The sequence below is a fragment of the Pomacea canaliculata genome, linkage group LG6 (assembly GCF_003073045.1).
Source record: "Pomacea canaliculata isolate SZHN2017 linkage group LG6, ASM307304v1, whole genome shotgun sequence".
NCBI lineage: Eukaryota > Metazoa > Mollusca > Gastropoda > Architaenioglossa > Ampullariidae > Pomacea > Pomacea canaliculata.
The window spans coordinates 26,720,833-26,739,348 of NC_037595.1; the positions used below are offsets into that span (position 1 = coordinate 26,720,833).

An 18,516-nucleotide genomic window follows, 5' to 3' on the forward strand; every position below is an offset into this window, starting at 1 on the left:
AAAATACAAGGACTTCATGAGAGGGATATGATGAATGCATGCAACAAAGAAATACTCTACAATAATAGACATTCCATAAATTTAATAAAGGTGTATGAAATGTCTCATACTGTAAGCCCATATATGGTCTAAATCTGGAAAGAGAAGAAATATTGTGCAAGATGTCATAAAAAGATCTGAGAGCAAAATTAAACTATTAAAGATATTAAGAACAATTATACACTTATAAGTATAGGAAATGTTATAGTAAATATAAATAAAGTCAGATTCATGACTAATGAGACATCATTGCACACATTCAAAAAAAATACGGATTTTAATCCCTGAAACAGCAAAACTTATTTATGACTACTGACACTAGATTATCGCCTGGAAAATCTCACAGGCATAATGTACTCTAATAAGGCAACATTCAAACAAAATATATATTTTATTCATAACTTTGCATCCTCTTTACTACTACAATTAAAAGCCTCATCATAGTGTAGCAACATCATTGCTATCTCTTGAAAGTTTCACTTGAAGTCAACATAACAGGCTCAGTGAACACTTCAGCTAACATGATTGTGGATAATTAAGACTGCAAGAAGTATGGACTAAGAAAAATGACCAAAATAATTAACTGAGCTAAAGCCTTTGTTTAAAAAACGGATTCTGAGGACTGCATAGCTGCATGTCTGACTGCTATTGTGTCAGCAGTGATCAAAGGTCAAATGATGGTACAGTTGATAGCCTGAGCCAGTTTCTGAAGATGGACTTTAATATGGATTGTTTTTGAAATGAAATGAAAAAGAAGTCATATCTAACCTTCCTGGATCCACATTAAATGTGCCAACACCATACAGGAAGGCAATCAATCCGACAATAGCAGAGGGGACTAGCATGCCTGTGTAGAATCCTAACCAAGCGAAGTAGATTGCTATCTTTTCTCCAAAGTATTGCCTGTATTGCATTAAAGTAAAATTGCATCTTCACAAACCTTCATAACAAAACAAAATACAGATTTTCAATTTAAGCATATTGAACAAACAAACGAAAACCAGCCAAACAAAATTTTGGCAAACAAAATAAAAATAAAAACGAAAACAAAACAACCTCCCACTGTTTTTAAAATCACTGAAGAGTCCATCTCCACGGCTTATGACACTGCATGTATGGCAAATAATGAATGTGATTCAGGCAGCGCTGCTAGTGCTTAACTCTTTACTGTTTGGTCAAACACATGTAATCTAAAATTCACATCCAGGAGGTGGCTAAGCTAAAAACCTTGATCTGTATATTAACATATTTAACATTAGGTTAATATCACTTATATTGTCTGAGGTAATATATATAAAGGTATATCATAAGACATTGTCTGGGCAATTCTGTCTGCATGTGTTTCCTGACAGAAAAACAACAGTTGGTGATCATTAAATGAAACTCTACCTTATGTGGTCTAATGGTTGGAACTTATACCACACTCCAGGCCTGGCCCAAGTCTCATACAGTAACTGAAAGCAATAGTAAAAATTAAGTAGTTCTACAATTCATTCTTATACCCAAAGCATATCAGTCAACTTCCTTCAGAAAAAGCAAGGTTTTTAATGAGTAAAATAATCTTAATGAATCGCATAAAATTTCATTACATGTGTACGTCACAGAAGACACAAAAGAGTTTAGAGATCAACACCACACTTGTGTTATACAATAATGACTTTTACAATAAACCTGTTTATTAAGGAAATGGATTCAAATAAAAAATGATTTCTTGTAAAATAAATACTAATATATAATAGGGGACTTATTTCTATTCTTAGTTATCCAGTTCAACACTTCCTAAGACATGCTTACAAATATCAAACAAGCACAAAATTAAGTTTCAGGAAAACTCAAATCATTAAGAGGAGCAGTCTCTGCATTGTTTAAAAAAAACCCAAAAAACCAGACTCTTACGTGTCGATTATTTTCTTTGCCATACGTCAGAAGTGAGTGTTCACTAGTGTAGTCACCCTGTAAACAATTCATCAGAATTTAGCTACACTTACATGGAAAAATTGTTTATATCGATGCATTTACAAAGTTTCAAAAAAACAATATATAAAAATTCAAACCATTTATTAATGGTTGCTCATTACCTCATGCAGAGGGTAAGCTGCATCATAGGCTCCACTGCTGACCATCTTCTTGATACCTGTTTGAGAACAGTAAAGAGAATGATAGAAGTATGAGAGGATCCATAAAATAAGCCATCAACTATATCGAGTTGGTTGTTTTTTTCTGAAACCTTTAATCTTTAGGCTTTTAAAGAAAGCTGGCATGTTTTTTTTTTTGCAAAACATTTCTGATTAAAATATAGCACAAAATAGTCTTCTCCAGTGTTTGCAATGTACAAAACAAAAACAAAAACAAAGCAAAAACTGTTAAAGGTTCACACACCAAATTTGTTTTTGGAAGAGTCAGTGTTATTCTCAAAAACGCAGCGCTCCAGCACCTGATACACAAGAAGACTCCGTTCAGCTGGTGAAAAAAAGTTGTCTTCATCTTCAATAATAAACCTGTATGAGAAAACATTAAGAAATGCATGTAGTGTACATAACATTCCAACATCAAGTCATGACCAGCAAAATGTTAAAAAGAGTATTCTGTTTTCGAACATATTTGACACAGATATAAAAGTAACAGCAGTTGAATAAACAAATTCATATGAACATAGAAGAATTAAAAAAATATATAAAATAAACAAACTGTTTTGCTCGGTCTCTTGAAAAGGGAGCTGTGAAATAGTCTGGTATCGGTGGCAGAATATCCTTATCATACTCAAAAGGCGTTGGGCATTTAGACCAGCAGCTCCTGTTTAGAGATGTCATGTCATTTGGCTGAAAAAAATTTCAATTAAAGAACAATTGGGATGATACAGAATGTCTTGGGTGTTCTTGTTCTTTACCCCACCTCAAAATCTAAACAGTTGATTTTTCTTACTCATGTTGTGTGTTTGATCCGCCTTAAATACCTTCAGGCTTTATGAATCAAAATAATATTTGCAGACTTTTAAAATGTAGAAGTTGGCCTTCATCTGAGTCTAGCAGGACAAAATTGAAAATGTATTGAAATCTATTTCAACTTGTGTACAAAGAAAACATTTCCATCAATGTTTCAGATTTCAGCGCTTTTGACACTTTTTTGTTTCCTTCAATACAATGATGAAAGATTCAGGGAAAGGATGAACATGGAAAGAAATAAAGTCAAAATATTGTTCACTAAATATTAAAAACAGAATGCAAAGTACTCTCAGATTTGTAAAAGTTTTATATAGGTTCACAACAAAAGCTTACAGCAAGTGGCATCTTCATGTTTGTAATTTCTGCCTGAGCTGCAAGGACACTCCATGGTGCATGAACCTTGATATATACCACCTTGTTCTTTGGGTCATACTGCAGAAATATAAATTGAATGGCTAATTAAGCGGTTAACATTGATTCACATCCTGTGGTCATTTTTGAGCACTCAAAGATCAATAAAACTTGTTACACTTATCTTTGAAAGACTAGTGCTAATCTCCAAACTGTAAAAAACATGAACCACAAAGTATCATCTCTGTTTCATGCTTCCATTTATCTTTATCTCTTTATTTTGTTATCTTTTGTTCTTTTTCCATTCTTAATACATTGTCATACATGCTGATACTTTTTAACAATTTTTGGCATCTTTACCTCCACCACGTCTTTCTCCAACTCTATATCTGCTGCACGTAAATTATCTTCAAACAATTCTCTCCACTGCTGTTTCTTGGGATCATCATCATTCGGATTGTATGCAAATACGTAGTCAATTCGACGCTTACCATCCTGGAAGAAGAGACTTTTCTCCCCTCGAGTCTAAAAAATATCCAATGATACAGAACTGTTCCTTTACTATTTTCAAAAGGCATCCTATTTCCAAAATGAACTGATCATAAATAGATGAATGCACTTTCACACACTATACATGTGTAATCATACAGGCATGCACCTATATAATTATATTTATAAAAGTACACAACATTGCCATCTAATCACATTAACATGCGGTAATTTTTATACCAAACAGGTAATCTAAAACTAGGTAGCGATTTCAATAACTGCCAAGTATTTAGTATAGAAAACAAAAACAAAACAGAAGGAAGGACAAATGCTTATACAATATCAATCAGAGTGAGAAACTATGGCAACCATATAGCATTTAAAATGGAATACTGGTGGTTGGGAGGTGAAAAAAACTTGTCAGTTAATAATCATATATTAGTTGAATGAAATGTTTAATATCTCATTATTTCAATATTGCATTTAAGTTGTAAATGAACGGCCTTCTGAATAATAATGTGTAGGGAAATCTATTCACATTTTTTAAGACAATTTGTTAGTTTTACATAAGTTCCAAATAAAAGAAGTATTGGGTAGCTGAAATGAGAAGAAAGCTATAAACATCAACTGTAATTCAAGTACCTTCAATAAAATATTTGCAATTTATGAGTAACATATGAATTTGTATTTTTAAAGCGATTTGTAAGAAGTGAAAAAAAATATTGCCACAATAACAACAGCCTCTCTAAGATTTTGAAAGCATTCGAAAGCTGAAAAATGTATTCTGAAAATTATCAATGTTTTGCAGTTGTTGATAGCAGCAGTGTCAAGCTGTTTAGTTAGTTTATTCCTTGTTGCTCCCTTTAGGAGCATAGGGCCGCAACAGTTTCAAGCTGTAAACACTTTAATTTTTTTCTCTACATTCATGTTAAAAAAGATAAAAATTACAACATTTTTATACAATATTTTATAGAATATAATATTTTATAAAATTAAAGCACAAGGAATTTTTATATAGGCCAGCATAAGAAATAAAACCAAAAATTGTTAATGCACATAAAAGTTAATGTTGTTAAAAGTTTGCAAATATGTAATACAAGGTGCACAATTATTTCCCCAACCCATATCCAACTTCTCTCTCTTTCTCGCCAAGACACTTTAGTGCTTTAAGACAGTAGTTCCTGCATAACGGTGTCAAAATGATGAGAATGCTTTGATGGAAATATTTCAAACTAATCGGCCAATACATATTCAAAACTGATGTCATGTACTCCTATGAGAACAGTGTCACTTCAGGCTGATATGAAATGTTGTCTGCATTGCTGACCTGATTAAGTACCAATGCCCACATAAACAATGTCTTTCAAAACTAAGAGGGAATGTCCCCCTGAATTAGAACCACTGCATACAGGAAATGAGACTCACAACAGAACCAAGTCCATTAGAGTGGTCTCTGAAGTGCCTCTAGGTGCTTCAAGAGAGTCTATTAAATAGTCTTTTAAATAGTGAAACATATTTTCATTCTGGCCACATCTATTTTCATTACAGGCCCAGAAACTGTGTCTGTGTATCTGCACACATGCATGCAAGCACATGCAAGCATGCTTTTATGGTGGGAATAGAGTCTAAAACGCTAAACCTTTTGGGTTATCACTTCTGTGGTGAGAAAAGCCAGTTCAGTTCAGAAGAAATTCAAGAGCATGATTTAAAAAGGCTAGTTTTATCTAGCATGTAAACATCTCTGGTTGCACTACATCATATCTCCCCTATGGGATGAAATGAATAAATGAATAAAACATAAGCCCTTTAATTCACTGCAGACAAAGTATAAATTACATCATCAGCATAAATCCTAGGGCTTTAAAAGTATAAAAATTCAATTTTCATGGCATCTCCACACCCTCTGCTATCAATAAAGGCATTTACAATAGCTGATAAGATGGACAACTATTTTCAATTTTTCTTAACTGTCTAAGTTCATATATTATTGTCAACACTTGAATGTAATGTAAAGCATAAATACATGTTCCCTCACACACACACACAATCAGAGTAAAGAAAGGTTTCAAGGCAACATGAAACAAAGGAGATATTCTGACTTTTTCGATGTAGATAGTACATCTGCACCTAAAGTATTAGATTTCTTGAGGTGCAAGTTTTTATATGGAATCAAAAGTTTTCATAAGTTCATTGTAAAATCTTGTGCTCTAGCTACCCTCTTATGACCTACTTTCCAGTCATCAATCAATAGCTGCCCACAAGTGCTTAGCGCTATTTACTCCCATTTAATCATACTGTGCAAGACCCACCCATCAGCCTGGTCTGGTTTTTGTGGGGCAGGTTCCCCTTGGGAAACCTATCACTGGTTGCACAACAAACCTACTCCCTTAACTACAAATGCTGTGTTATTTCACATAAAGAGTTGTATTTTACATGGCGTACAAAATCCAACAAATGTGTGTGCTCAGAAGTGACCATAAAATTTCTCTTGTGATTACACAATTCCTCTAAATGATTAACTTTATGTCTGCTTAGGTATGCTGGTGTGTCACGCCAGCATGAATGGCAAATAATGTTCAGGACTGCAGTGTGTTTTGCCCTCTGCTGATGAATAATTGCAGTGCCACAATTTACTGGCCATGCTATTAACAGTGTTTCTAGTTAGGTGAACACAGATGAGAATGCTCACAGTAATACGGCAAACCAACTGAAATTTAAGCATCTGATGTCCTCTGAACAGAATATGATAAAAATTTAACTTTTCTCTACTTACCATATAGGATTTTGTATTTTTTACTTCCTGAATTCTGAACATTCTTTGAATGTCCCCATCTTACCGTTTTGCTAGTGATTTTCAGCGTGCATCCTACTATAGTAATTCACCTTACAATGAGCATTTATATATTGAAAATATGTTATCAAACTGTCTCCAAATATCTAGAATATTTAAACTTTTACCTAAACTGAAGTATTTATGTTTTGTTATAACCTCACCTTCCCATAAAGAAAAAAAAAATTTTGTGGCATTTATGGGAAACATTAAAAAATTAAGGACTCTCCTTTTTAAAAGTAGCTCTTTAGGTCCCATCATAGAATTTGATCTAGGCTTCCCATGCCAAATTTTAAATGAATGTCCCCTGGTGACTTCAGACTAACCTAACACGTTTGTGCAGTCACGCAAGATTCGAATTTAATGGCCACGCCCTTTTATATGGGAACGAGTTTTTTGTTTGCTTAGCTGTGTGAACTGATAAGCTGTAAAGAATTTTGCTGATCTGTGTGGAGTTGGGAGGGGAAGCTATAACAGAAAACTATAAATGGTATTCACAGGAGGTTAGTCACTGCAACATACTAAATCAATATAGCATGCTTTAAACAATAATGTAAGACCTGGAAAAACCATAAATTCATCAACACCCTAGAAACCAAATCATACTTAGGGGACATGAACTATAGATGGCTACAATGATGGCAGTAGATATAAGTTGCCAGTATGTGAAATGGATTTTCCAGCCAGGTCACAGTGACTGCAAATCTACTGAAGAGAAGTATTGTTTTTCCTGAATTTGTATAATCTCTGATCAAGAACAGGAATTGGGTAGTTTATTGCCATTTCTTCTTCTATGACTCTTTTTGCACATTTAGTTTTAAAATAAGGGTTTTAATGATATTCTGAATAATTTTTTTAATTTGTAGAACTTTCAAAAGACAATGCTGTAAGGCATGATGATATGCCCATGATAATACAATGAGGTTAGTTTGTCAGTACCAAAGCTTAAACCCAAACTGCATACACACACAGATGCAGAATATATTCATAGTATGCCTCCATAGCCCCCAAAAAGCAGGGAATGGTGTATAAGGAAGAATGTAAGAGACTGTGTCACCTCAGTGTTGTCTTTCCCCTGTCTATTGTCTGGCAAAAGTTTTATGTCATCCTCATATGCCTCTAGTTCCTACACCAGATTATAAAGTGCAAAAGTAAGATCTAAATGTCTTATCAACTTGCATCAATCCATGAAGTCAGTGAACAAAAACTGCTGGTAACTCTATCTTGTTCTGCCACATTCTGATAAGATTTTTTGTGCACTTTATCCTCAGTCATTAATGCTTTTTCTGTGACACATCCTTAAGAACACTATTTCAAATTTATGATAACATCAAACTTAACATGAATATAACTATTTTAAGCTTTTAGTTGTTTTGAAACAGCCACCATCTTCTAATGTCATGTAATCTGTATTGTGTAACATAATCTTCTTCCCAAATTGATGATCATAGCCAACAGAATATTTTTTTAAATCTCATTATTTACAAAGGATTATCACATATGAAGGTTGCAATAGGAATCAAGTAGAGGAAAAAAAAAAGTCAGAACAAATGATAGAAATGACTCAACAAGTGGTTTTGCATTGGGATCATCACAAAAAGCAATCCTAAAAAAAGTCATGTTGATTTATTTAACACTCAGATTTATTACAGTCTCTTCCGCTACAGCTCAGCTATGTTACATGTTGTGCTTGACCTAAGTTCTTTTGTCAGCCTGTGCTGCATGTTTGCCTGACTGCTCACCTGGCAGCACACGCTGCATGTTAACAAGAGTGATTGCTCCTATCCATCATGCAGCCATATGCAGGAATTACTGCGCTAGCAGCCTTACACTGTATATTAATAAAATTAATTGCATAATAATATAATGATCACTTCTTATTTCAAAATATCAATAAAACATTTTAACCAGTTATTACAGTAACCAAACCATTTACAAATGCTGCTTGTATTTCTTTCAGTTTCGAAAGAAAGCAAGTTATTCATTCAAATCACAAAGCTGACAGAACATGTAGGTGCATTCTTTGGGACGTTAGATAGGTTATTTTCTTGTACCAGCATGTCACTGCATTCCATCTGGATTAGGTGGGTGGGTATGGATTCCATATAAAATTTATAATTTGTTCCTGTGTACAAATATAAAATGTTTACCTCTACTCCAGCAGTTGCCTGTGTTTGTGAAGTCCTACTTTCACCTGCAAAAGCCATGATTAAAACAGATTTGTGTTAGTTCTCTTTCCTGCAATCATTTGAATCAAGAGGAAATGATAATGTGGAGTTTCCAGCAAGGACACTTAAACTGAAGGCCTTGAAGCAAAGAATGATAAAAACTGATAACACTGTGTATTTTCTGTTCCTGTCTGAAATTGGGTGAATGGAGTGGTTGGCACAGGTGTGCCTGCATGTATAATCATATAAAGAGAAGGACAGACATTTGAATGGTGCTGTCACTGTGAACATACAACAACATTATGCCCAATCAGATTTTGAAGTAACAGTAAGATTACTATAGTAGCAGATAGGACTCTGTGGTTAGCAATTAAATAACTCAATCTTTGTTTACTTAACAAAAGAAACAAAAATCAGTTAACAAGGTCAAAATAGTTAGCACCATTCCTCTCAAGTTTACTGCAACAATTCTTTCTTTTTCCCTCCTTTCTTTACTGATTATCTGAACTTTTGAGCAGACCTCATCCATCATACCAAAACTGACTTGATATGGATTATCTACACATCTTCTATAGAAACAATAAATGACAGGCAGTTAACCACCACTAGAAAGCTTCTTGTGTACAAGAAAGGTTTCATTTGAAGCAGACTGTAAACTGCACCTAGATAACACAAAAACAGCATGTCACAAATATGCATGGCAGAGAAGATGGAAGGGTTATGGATCAAGACAAAAGGGAAATATATGTTTAATACAAAGCTTAGTTGACCAGAATGCTATCCAAAGCCAAAAATGGACAGGAATGCCCTTGACCAGCAATAATTTGGGAAATGAGATCCTGTTAAAAGCTGTTTCATGTAATCAACAGATAACATGCTGAGAGAACAGCATTTTGTTTCAGTGATAATGATAATGCTTAGTTACACTGTCCGCAAAGTTGACAGCTTTTCAGTTGTGAGAAGAGGCACCAATTACAGATAAAAGGCCCTGTGTTTTTCCTTGCCCAAAAAAGTTATGTGAGAAAGAAAAGGCATGCATACCCAGCATATATTACTTAGCAGGAAAAGCATGGATAGGTATGTGAGCTATAGGGTGGAAGTGAGTATTGTTGCATAATGTAGGTTATTCTTAGGTTATTGGTTATTCTTGCTTTTAAACTGAAATCTTCACTTTTCACTAACCAATGAAGAAGAATTCTTCATGCATGCTACATTTCAGAAGATGTGAAAAAATTGTCGCTCCATTTATCTCCACTTCCTATATTAATTTTAGAAGGTGATGGCATAAATGTTTTCAATCAAGTAAATACATTAATAATTTTGTTTTTTAAGTGTACTTTCTATACATATGTTTCAGAACAAACATGAAACAGTTCACAGCCAATCTAAGTAAAAAATGAAATTAATCTCAAATCAGCTAGTAAGTTAAAGGAACGCAGCGCTGATATTAGCACGTTACAGAAATCCATTGTAAATTAATTTTTTGGACCAGTACATTTGAAATGACTCAAATTCTAACTATAGGCAACCCTGATACCTGGTGCCGATTACTTTAACAGTGGCATAGAAAGATGCTGCAGAGCTTTGGGGAAGAAGGGGGGAAACTCCATGATGACAGTGAACGACATTCACATTTGTCCTCTCAGCATCTTTTTTGAGGGGGCAGCTGCCGCTGGTTACTACACCACTGTTAAACATTTTACAAACCCATTTACAGGCTGTTAGCAACAAAGAATTTCTAAAAGCATGTGTGCAATGGACACCTGTGCATGTGTGTATGACTACAAGCTGCCAACACCAGAAAAATATTGTGCAAAATTCTTTCTTTATGGTACACCTTCTGTAAGTGACTTCATCCCTAGAAAGGATACTCCAGCTGTATTCTTTTCCACAGGGCCTGGTGCAGCAAAATACAAGGCATCAATAACCATGATTCTAACAAGTCATTCTTTTTCAGCAAGTGTGGCACAACATCCCCCAAATGGTTTGACCTCATTATTATTTGCATCATCTATATTTTCAACTTCTACAATGACAGTGCTTGTTGACTACATTGGTTAGTGAGTCTCATCCCCACCAAACGACCCTCGAATGGGAAAAAGCCATAAGGGACTTAAAAATATTTTGCTTAAATGTACATTATGCCTCAGTAGTGGCGCCATGAGCAAGAAAAAAATAGGTCACAAAATGGTCGTTTTTACACTACTAACCAGTTGTAAAACTGAATAGATTATCCTACTTACTAATATTTATACAAGTGTTAACAATCTCATTTGCTAGCCAATACAAATATTTCTCCATCATAACTGACGTATAATACTGAACATCACCCTAAGACACAAACGAAATTAAGTGAAAATACTAAAATATTCCAAATAATGATTTCTCTCTCTCTTGCACACACACATATATTAATAAATATTGTTTACAGAATGAGCAATGCTTAAATTCACATGGTGATACACAGGCTGTTACAGTTGCATTCTGTGCTCTGATCTAGAAATACTGAAGGACTGTGGGGTAACATGTAGCAGACCACAACACTCCATCATTGGAAGTGCATTATGTTAATGATGAAAGTGGAATTAAACAGAAGAAACTATTTTGATAATGTTTGAATATCTAAATGGCTATGCCTTATGAAGAGAAACATAACTGGTAACACCCAAACCTTAAAAGTAATCTCCATCACCATAGGAAAATGAGTGGATGTTTTAATAAGTGAGTAAATTCTTTTCCGAAATGATTCTGATACAAAAGTTAATTGCTAATTACTTTTTTAACTAAAAAATGTTAAGACTATAAAAAAACCAATATGTAGCAAACTGGTGTGTCTTAAACAGAAGGATTACTTCTAAAGAAATATGATATGCAAAGGAAAAAGAAAAAAAAGCAAAGCTAAATGAAAAACTTAGGTCTTTCAGTGAAACAATTTGTGGGAGTCCTTTTCATCTAAAAAATGGCAAAAACATACCTTCGTTATCATTCTGGAATCCTAAGTTTCTCTGACCCTGTTTTGAGTCTAGCCAAGTAGCCAATGATGAAATTTAATATACTGACAAGCACAAAACATGTGGCATACAATCTCTAAGTGATCAAACCTAAATAATAAAAATACTACCAACAGATATCAAATGAGACTAGAAATAATCCGGTAGAAAGGTAAAAGCATCCAGTAAAACAACATTATGGTTATCTCATGCATCATATTAGAACATATACATCAAAAATTCTCTTTAAACGATTGTGAAAAAGATGATTATGACACCTGCTTTCTAAATGCTACATTTTAGAAATGAATAGTATACTGAAGCAAGTCAGCATCGAGTGGCTAGTAAGGTTAGTAAGGTATATGAATACAAATCAGGCAACATTAGGAAATATCAGCCGTCTTACATTACAAGCCATGTCAATGTCTTACAAGCTATGGCATTTTATAGAAACTAATTTCTTTGGCTTGGTGTTACTATTCAAAATTGTATATCTCAAGACAAACTATTAAACACTTCAAAAGTTCAGAACTCAATCTTTCAAATGTGAAAAAAAGTATATATATCACTCTCTCTCTCTTAATTTTTAAACAGTGGATTAGATAAATCCAGGGCTTCTGCTTACGCCAAAAATTGCATACAGTACGCATTAAAAGTTCGGAGGACCCCTTCAATTTTCATCAATGGGGTCCCCTCCAAAGTTGGGCGAAGAACAGGGACCCCTTAAAAATCTGAAGAAGGGGTCCCTGGGACCCCAAAGAATTTAGCCTTAGCAGAAGCCCTGAAATCCGTTCCGCATAAAAACTCTTTCAATCTGTCTCTTTCTCTTTCACACACATGTAAAGTCTCTCTCTCAAACTAGTGTTGTTAAAGTGCTCCTCTCTGCTGTAATTTCATCACCATCTAGATGAATAGTAGTGCTATGCATGTAGCATATACAAGCCTCATAAATATGAATGATTCAAATGCCATTAATTCATTTTTGATATATGCTGCTCTTGATCTACTTGGGTACTCAGCATATCACTACAAGCATCCCATCAAACCACTTTTCCTTATAGTTGCCCCTCTCCATGTACATGCCATCCTCAATATGCTTTGACAATACATCCAGTACTATGTTATGGATACATTTAAACATGTTGCTGTGCAGCTTATAATTTGGCAACGATCCAACAGAAGAGAAATATATCCCATCTTTTAAAATCCACTTTCCATACATAGTAGTACATTTTGTGCATGCAGAGAATTGTGTAAGCATCTTTCCTTATCCCCCCAAAAAAATCTATAAATTAGCTGCATCCTTTATAATAATAATGATTATATGATCTTTAAGAGATATATTCTTTCTGTTACTGCCTACCTGAGTAGCCACTCGTTTGTGTTCGATTATCAACTAGAGGGTCCTGCAATCCTCCATTTCTGGAGTAGTCCATGTCTGCCGGGTGTGGAGCTGGTCTGACTCCTGCAACAATTTTTTTTTATGCGTTCAATGCAAGAAAAATGTTTGCTAATAACATATGTACCTATTTAATTCACAGGTCTGAAAAACTGAAAAAAGATAAACGACAAATATTTTTTTTATAAGGGTAACAGAGTAAGCAAAGTTATGCTTTTTTTTTACATCTAGCCCTTGATCTAAGGAAAGGAAGCTGAAACGCTACTTAACTATAAAACAAAGGCATTACAGAGAGAAAATTGCAATATGTACAATGAGGGTTGTCTAATTTGACAGGCATTTTTGACTACTGAATAACATATGGTTCATGTACATTTTTTCATTGTTAATAACGGATGTTAATGTTGGATGGAAAGTCTCTGGAAGTAATCAAAGATTTTGATATAGAAGTCCTGCTTTGACCTGGTATTGACAGGACTGAAGGTTGTTCCATAGGATGCCACCTGAATATTTCAGACTAATCTTAAATAAGTCAGTTCTTGCTATGGGAGTATTGACTTGAGGGACCCTATTTTGGTAGAAAATAGTGTAGAAAGTCTAGGGAACATTTTTCCTCTTAGTATTTTATAGAGCAGCATACTTTTGTTCTACCTTACTCTGCTTATTAGTGGCAGAATCCCTAGAGATGAGAAATCATGAGGGTGTAGTTTTGGCTTAAGTAGCACCAATTTGATCGATCTCCTTTGAAAGCTTACAAGAAGCACCTCTAGTATAGTCCCACAGAGTAGAAGCATAAATGATGGCTGTGTAGAACCCGTTCTGAGAGTGAGGATTTCAAAGGTGTTTAATTCCATGAAGTAGGAGAAAGGTTTTCTATGCTATAGTTTTGCTTATGGCTAGGATATGTTGGGTCCAAGACATATTGCTATCAACAGTAACACCTAGAAGCTTATGACTTTGAACTTCTGTTATTGTTTGGGTACTTAGATGGATTTTTGGAAATGGGAAAGTTAGGTTTTGTCTCTTTCGCCTGATAGTGACCTAACTTCTGTTTTTTGAGGGTTGAGTGCCATATGGTTTACTTCCCTCCAGGACTGAAGCATGAAAAATGAACATAGGACCATGTACACTTGTTCAACACAGATTACACTATTAAGTACTGACCAGATATGTGCAATGACAGGAAACAAATCTGTGAATCCAATCTATTCAGATGTTATTGTCTTCTAAAAACAGTAAAAACAAAGTAAAAGAAGGCAAAAATTCTTTTTTAAATCTATACTTACTGGAGTGGTTCATGCCTATGCTTTTCTTTGATCATCAAATGTGGGATTGGTGGTTTTTAACAAAAACCATAATCTATGTAACTTGTTACAAGTCAGTGTAACTGCTCCTGAACAGTTAGGGAACACATAGGGCTTTGAAAATCAATACAGGTGGCAGAAACCTAGATCAGGTCCTTGAGATAACAGCTAGCAGACCACTCTGTCTTCTTGCTATGAGTAATTTGCAACTAAACACCTCCTTGAACTCACTTTTATTTCAGTTACATGACTATCATTAAACATGTCCAAAAATAGGTTTGGGGAAAAGTTTTAAATGCTGTACATAAACCATCCAAATAAGCAAAAGGTTACGATTGTTTCTGGAGTTCTATAATGATATCTGTCTGGTAAAGGCTGTTCAATGCAAAAAGACTGTCCATTTTTGGTTAGTCTTCTTTTAACAACTGTACACCCAAGAAAATGCATTCTGCTCGATGCTAAGAAAAGAATTATAAATTCATATCATCCCCCTTCCCCACCCCCACCCCAAAAAATTGCATTAAGGGTCCTTGATATTATCAATTTGGCAGCTGACGTCATTTTCCTCTGAGGCCACCTGATAAGGCACAAAATACTGGACAGTTTCTAAGTAGATAAACCTTGAAAGGGTGGGATTAAACTAACTTCTTCCACACAATTATAATCACACCATATTATTCCATCTAAAACTATAATTTCTTATTTACTTTAGTATGGTGCATTAAAATGTCTAAAGGATTTAACATAGTAAAAGCAAAAATAATCAAAACTTATTATGGTGTGTCAGTTATTGACAATTCCATAAATTATAGTGTTTGAGCTCTGAGCCATAAATCTTCATTTTATGTATATATATATGTGTGTGTGTGTGAGAGTGGGTTGGTGGTGTGTGTGTGAGGGAGAGAGAGACAAAGTGGGCGAAGTCTGACATTTAGCCCTGCTTAAATGCTTAATCAATTATTCATTGCTAATAATTCTACAAGCTTGTCTCTGGACAATTCGAGTAAGCAGGGAATGGATAAAGCTTCCCTAATGCAAATATGATTGGTCATGATTATGTGCTTTTAGTCTTGGACATGTTTATTTCATACAGTGTGCGTGCATGTATGTGTACATGCATGACTGTGCATATGCATGTTAACAACAAAGTATGTGAGTGTGAATGCACATGTAAAGCTGTTAAGTGGATCAATATCTTTTTTACAAATTATACCATTTACTGATTCCATACTCTTAGTGATGCATATGTTTAACCCAGCAGAAATTCTCATTTTGGGATGTCACACTAGCTGATGTCATTAGGCTTCTAGTTATTTTTTCCTGTTTACAGCCTTGTCTTGCAATGGCAGTCAATAATGTGTGTATATGCAGACTGTGCAAGTCTTCAGCATAGTCTAGACCTCTACTCGTAATTTGGTAATTCAGTTTAGTTTAGTAAACTTGGATAAATCTTTTTTTCATGCTATCCTTAATGTGCACTGAAGCACTCTTCAAACTGTTAAGAGTTGTCTAACACAGCTTCCAGTTCAAATATTTTAACATATAAAGACTTTAAATGCTGTTTAAAATATGCTTTTACCTCTCTCACTGTTTTAATGCTTAAGAGATTTGTAAAACACACTTAAGAGGGGAAAATAGGTTCAAGGCACTGAAGACTTAAAACATAATTTGTCATCTAACATTTTTACACAGATTTGTGTTCGTCTGTGTACATCAATAATAGATAGCTTGTATCTTGCAAACTTTATGTGATAAATTAGTGTCTTGTAATGAATTAAGTCCATTTATTAGATGTTTCACTCCAGTGGTTCTAAATACACTACAGTGGCAACCAGTGACAAAACTACATAAATGCTTCTTCAAACGTCACTGAATAAGTGCTGTGAGTAAAGAACCAGTTACTTGAAAATATTAAATTATAATAACTTAAATGGGTATGATATTTAGCAAAATCTAAAGACTTTTATACAGAAATCAGTAATGTTAGCTCTTTGTACAGTCATGCATATTTTTTATATTATCCTCAGTGCATAATTATTAGTGAAAATCACATTAACAGTGGCGTAGGAAGATGCTTGGCTTTGGAATGGGGGGAAGGGGCAAACTCCATGCTGACAGTAAATGACTCTTAATTCTTGCCTCCTCAGCAACTTTTTTTTGAGGGGGCAGCTGACCCCCTTGCCCCCCTGGTTCTTATGCCACTGTAACATCACTTATTTATAATTATTGTTCTTTGGTATGATTTATTTACACAAATTATTGTTCTCACCCTTAGCAACCAAACTAAGAATTGTGAGGGAAAGTGGTGGTAGGTACATCTGAGAGAAAGCAAGAATTCAACAGGAATACAGAAAGTATCCATCAAACACCTATTATGTGTGTATGTATTTATAAATATCTGTGCACATATGCAGTGTACGATGCGGAGTGCATGCTTACAAGCAATTATACAGGAATGAATGTAGTACATATCCTTGAAAAACCAGTTTTAAGTTAAATCTACATTTTAAATAATGTGCTCTTTAGTGTGACATCAGGAAAAAAAGTGCGTTAATTGTTTTTAATATTCTTAGTCTACCTCACAATCCATTTTTCACAGGTGACATGCCATCCATCTCATTAATATTGTAATTTATTCTTTAAAAGTTATACATTTTTTCCTTACGAAAAGTATACTATGAACTGTTGGTGTTCATTTATGAAAAGTTAAATTAATATAAACTGCTTTGTCACTCCAGTTTACACAGAGTACCACAGAAGTTGCACGGCTACATTTGCATTTTCCCACAGGATTGTAGGAGGGCGGGGCCCGTGAGAGTGACAATGTATCTGTTTTCGTGTAATGTTTACAACGCAGATATTTTTTTCACGGTTATGAAGTTTACTTATATAGCTACATCAAACAACTCATGACCCGCTGCACGCGGAGGTAAAGATCGAAGTAGATATAACCACACCTCGCACATACAAACTCACCTTCCATCGCCTGCATTTCAAAACCAATGGGTCCCACGCCCTGTGGTGAGACATATCCTTCAATTGGTGGCTCCATTTGCAGTGGAGGTGAAATAAAAAATCTTGAAATGTGATCTTTTCACTTGATGAATAACTGTGTCAGCTGAGAGTGTTACAAACAATAGCAGCACGCATCACGCATTAGTCCCTGAGAGAGAGAGTCCCATCATACTGATTAATTAACGTTGATGCTGCTGTCCATCTCTCAACTAACGTGGTCACCGAAGGTATCATAAGGTCGACTTCAACTTTTGTCCACTACCATGATGAAAAAACTGCGGTTTGCCGTTCACTGAAGCAGATCAGCCGACAGAGAACGAAGGCCCCGCCTTAAACACACGGCGTGAAGACAGTCGAGAACGCACTGACGACTTGGGGAGGACGAAATGATACGAAATTCAAATTGCACTTGATTAAAATAAGCTAAAAGACCTGTGGTCAATATATACACAGCGAGAAATCAAATGGTTAGGGTCGCTGGGTCTCGCTACGCCGACGACTGCTGCAGCGTGAACACACCCCGCGTACCGTCTGCTCAAATTGGAGAGTTATCTCTCGCAGGCAGCGTTGGTGATAAGCGGCCACAGACTTGTACAGACCACGCACAGACCATCGCCAACACCGCGCATCGCCATCGACTTCCGGTACAGGCAAAAATGATATTGCCTTAGTGATGCAAATATTTGGGGTCACGGTCTAGTTTTCTGTGTTCCTACGCGTCGTACAGTCTCAGATTTTTAAAAGCAGACAGTTGATGTCAAGAAGTATATATATATTTGTTATAGAAGATTCTATTTATTTATTACATATTTTCAAAACACAGTATTTACACAGTCTGATGGAACACGAACATGGACATAATTAAATCTTGTATGTAAACTTTTGCCAAGAATAGGTATTCAATATAGCTGGATTGGGATAACAAAGTTCATTTAGTATAATATAGAGAGAGAAACTTAATTCTGCGCATGCGTACACACAAATATATT

General features: G+C 35.0%; 1 protein-coding gene across 13 annotated transcripts in view; it reads right to left on the reverse strand.

Moving 5' to 3' along the window:
* LOC112565678 (anoctamin-4-like) overlaps window positions 1-18,100 on the reverse strand; it is a 38,743-nt gene extending 20,643 nt beyond the window's left edge. For 5 of the 13 annotated variants that reach the window (XM_025241312.1, XM_025241310.1, XM_025241309.1 and 2 more), the window contains exons 1-15: window positions 17,489-18,100; window positions 13,173-13,274; window positions 11,794-11,841; window positions 10,657-10,716; window positions 8,802-8,845; window positions 7,709-7,777; window positions 3,693-3,857; window positions 3,315-3,413; window positions 2,728-2,858; window positions 2,419-2,537; window positions 2,118-2,173; window positions 1,936-1,992; window positions 1,429-1,493; window positions 808-942; window positions 111-134 (exon numbers count right to left, since the gene is read on the reverse strand). In XM_025241312.1, the coding sequence (XP_025097097.1) occupies window positions 111-134; window positions 808-942; window positions 1,429-1,493; window positions 1,936-1,992; window positions 2,118-2,173; window positions 2,419-2,537; window positions 2,728-2,858; window positions 3,315-3,413; window positions 3,693-3,857; window positions 7,709-7,777; window positions 8,802-8,845; window positions 10,657-10,716; window positions 11,794-11,841; window positions 13,173-13,274; window positions 17,489-17,564 (1,250 nt within the window). In that variant the 5' untranslated portion in view covers window positions 17,565-18,100. The remainder of the gene's footprint in view (window positions 1-110; window positions 135-807; window positions 943-1,428; window positions 1,494-1,935; window positions 1,993-2,117; window positions 2,174-2,418; window positions 2,538-2,727; window positions 2,859-3,314; window positions 3,414-3,692; window positions 3,858-7,708; window positions 7,778-8,801; window positions 8,846-10,656; window positions 10,717-11,793; window positions 11,842-13,172; window positions 13,275-17,488) is intronic. The other 8 variants (XM_025241311.1, XM_025241313.1, XM_025241314.1 and 5 more) reach the window with 8 other exon arrangements.
* Between the last annotated feature and the right edge of the window lie 416 nt (window positions 18,101-18,516).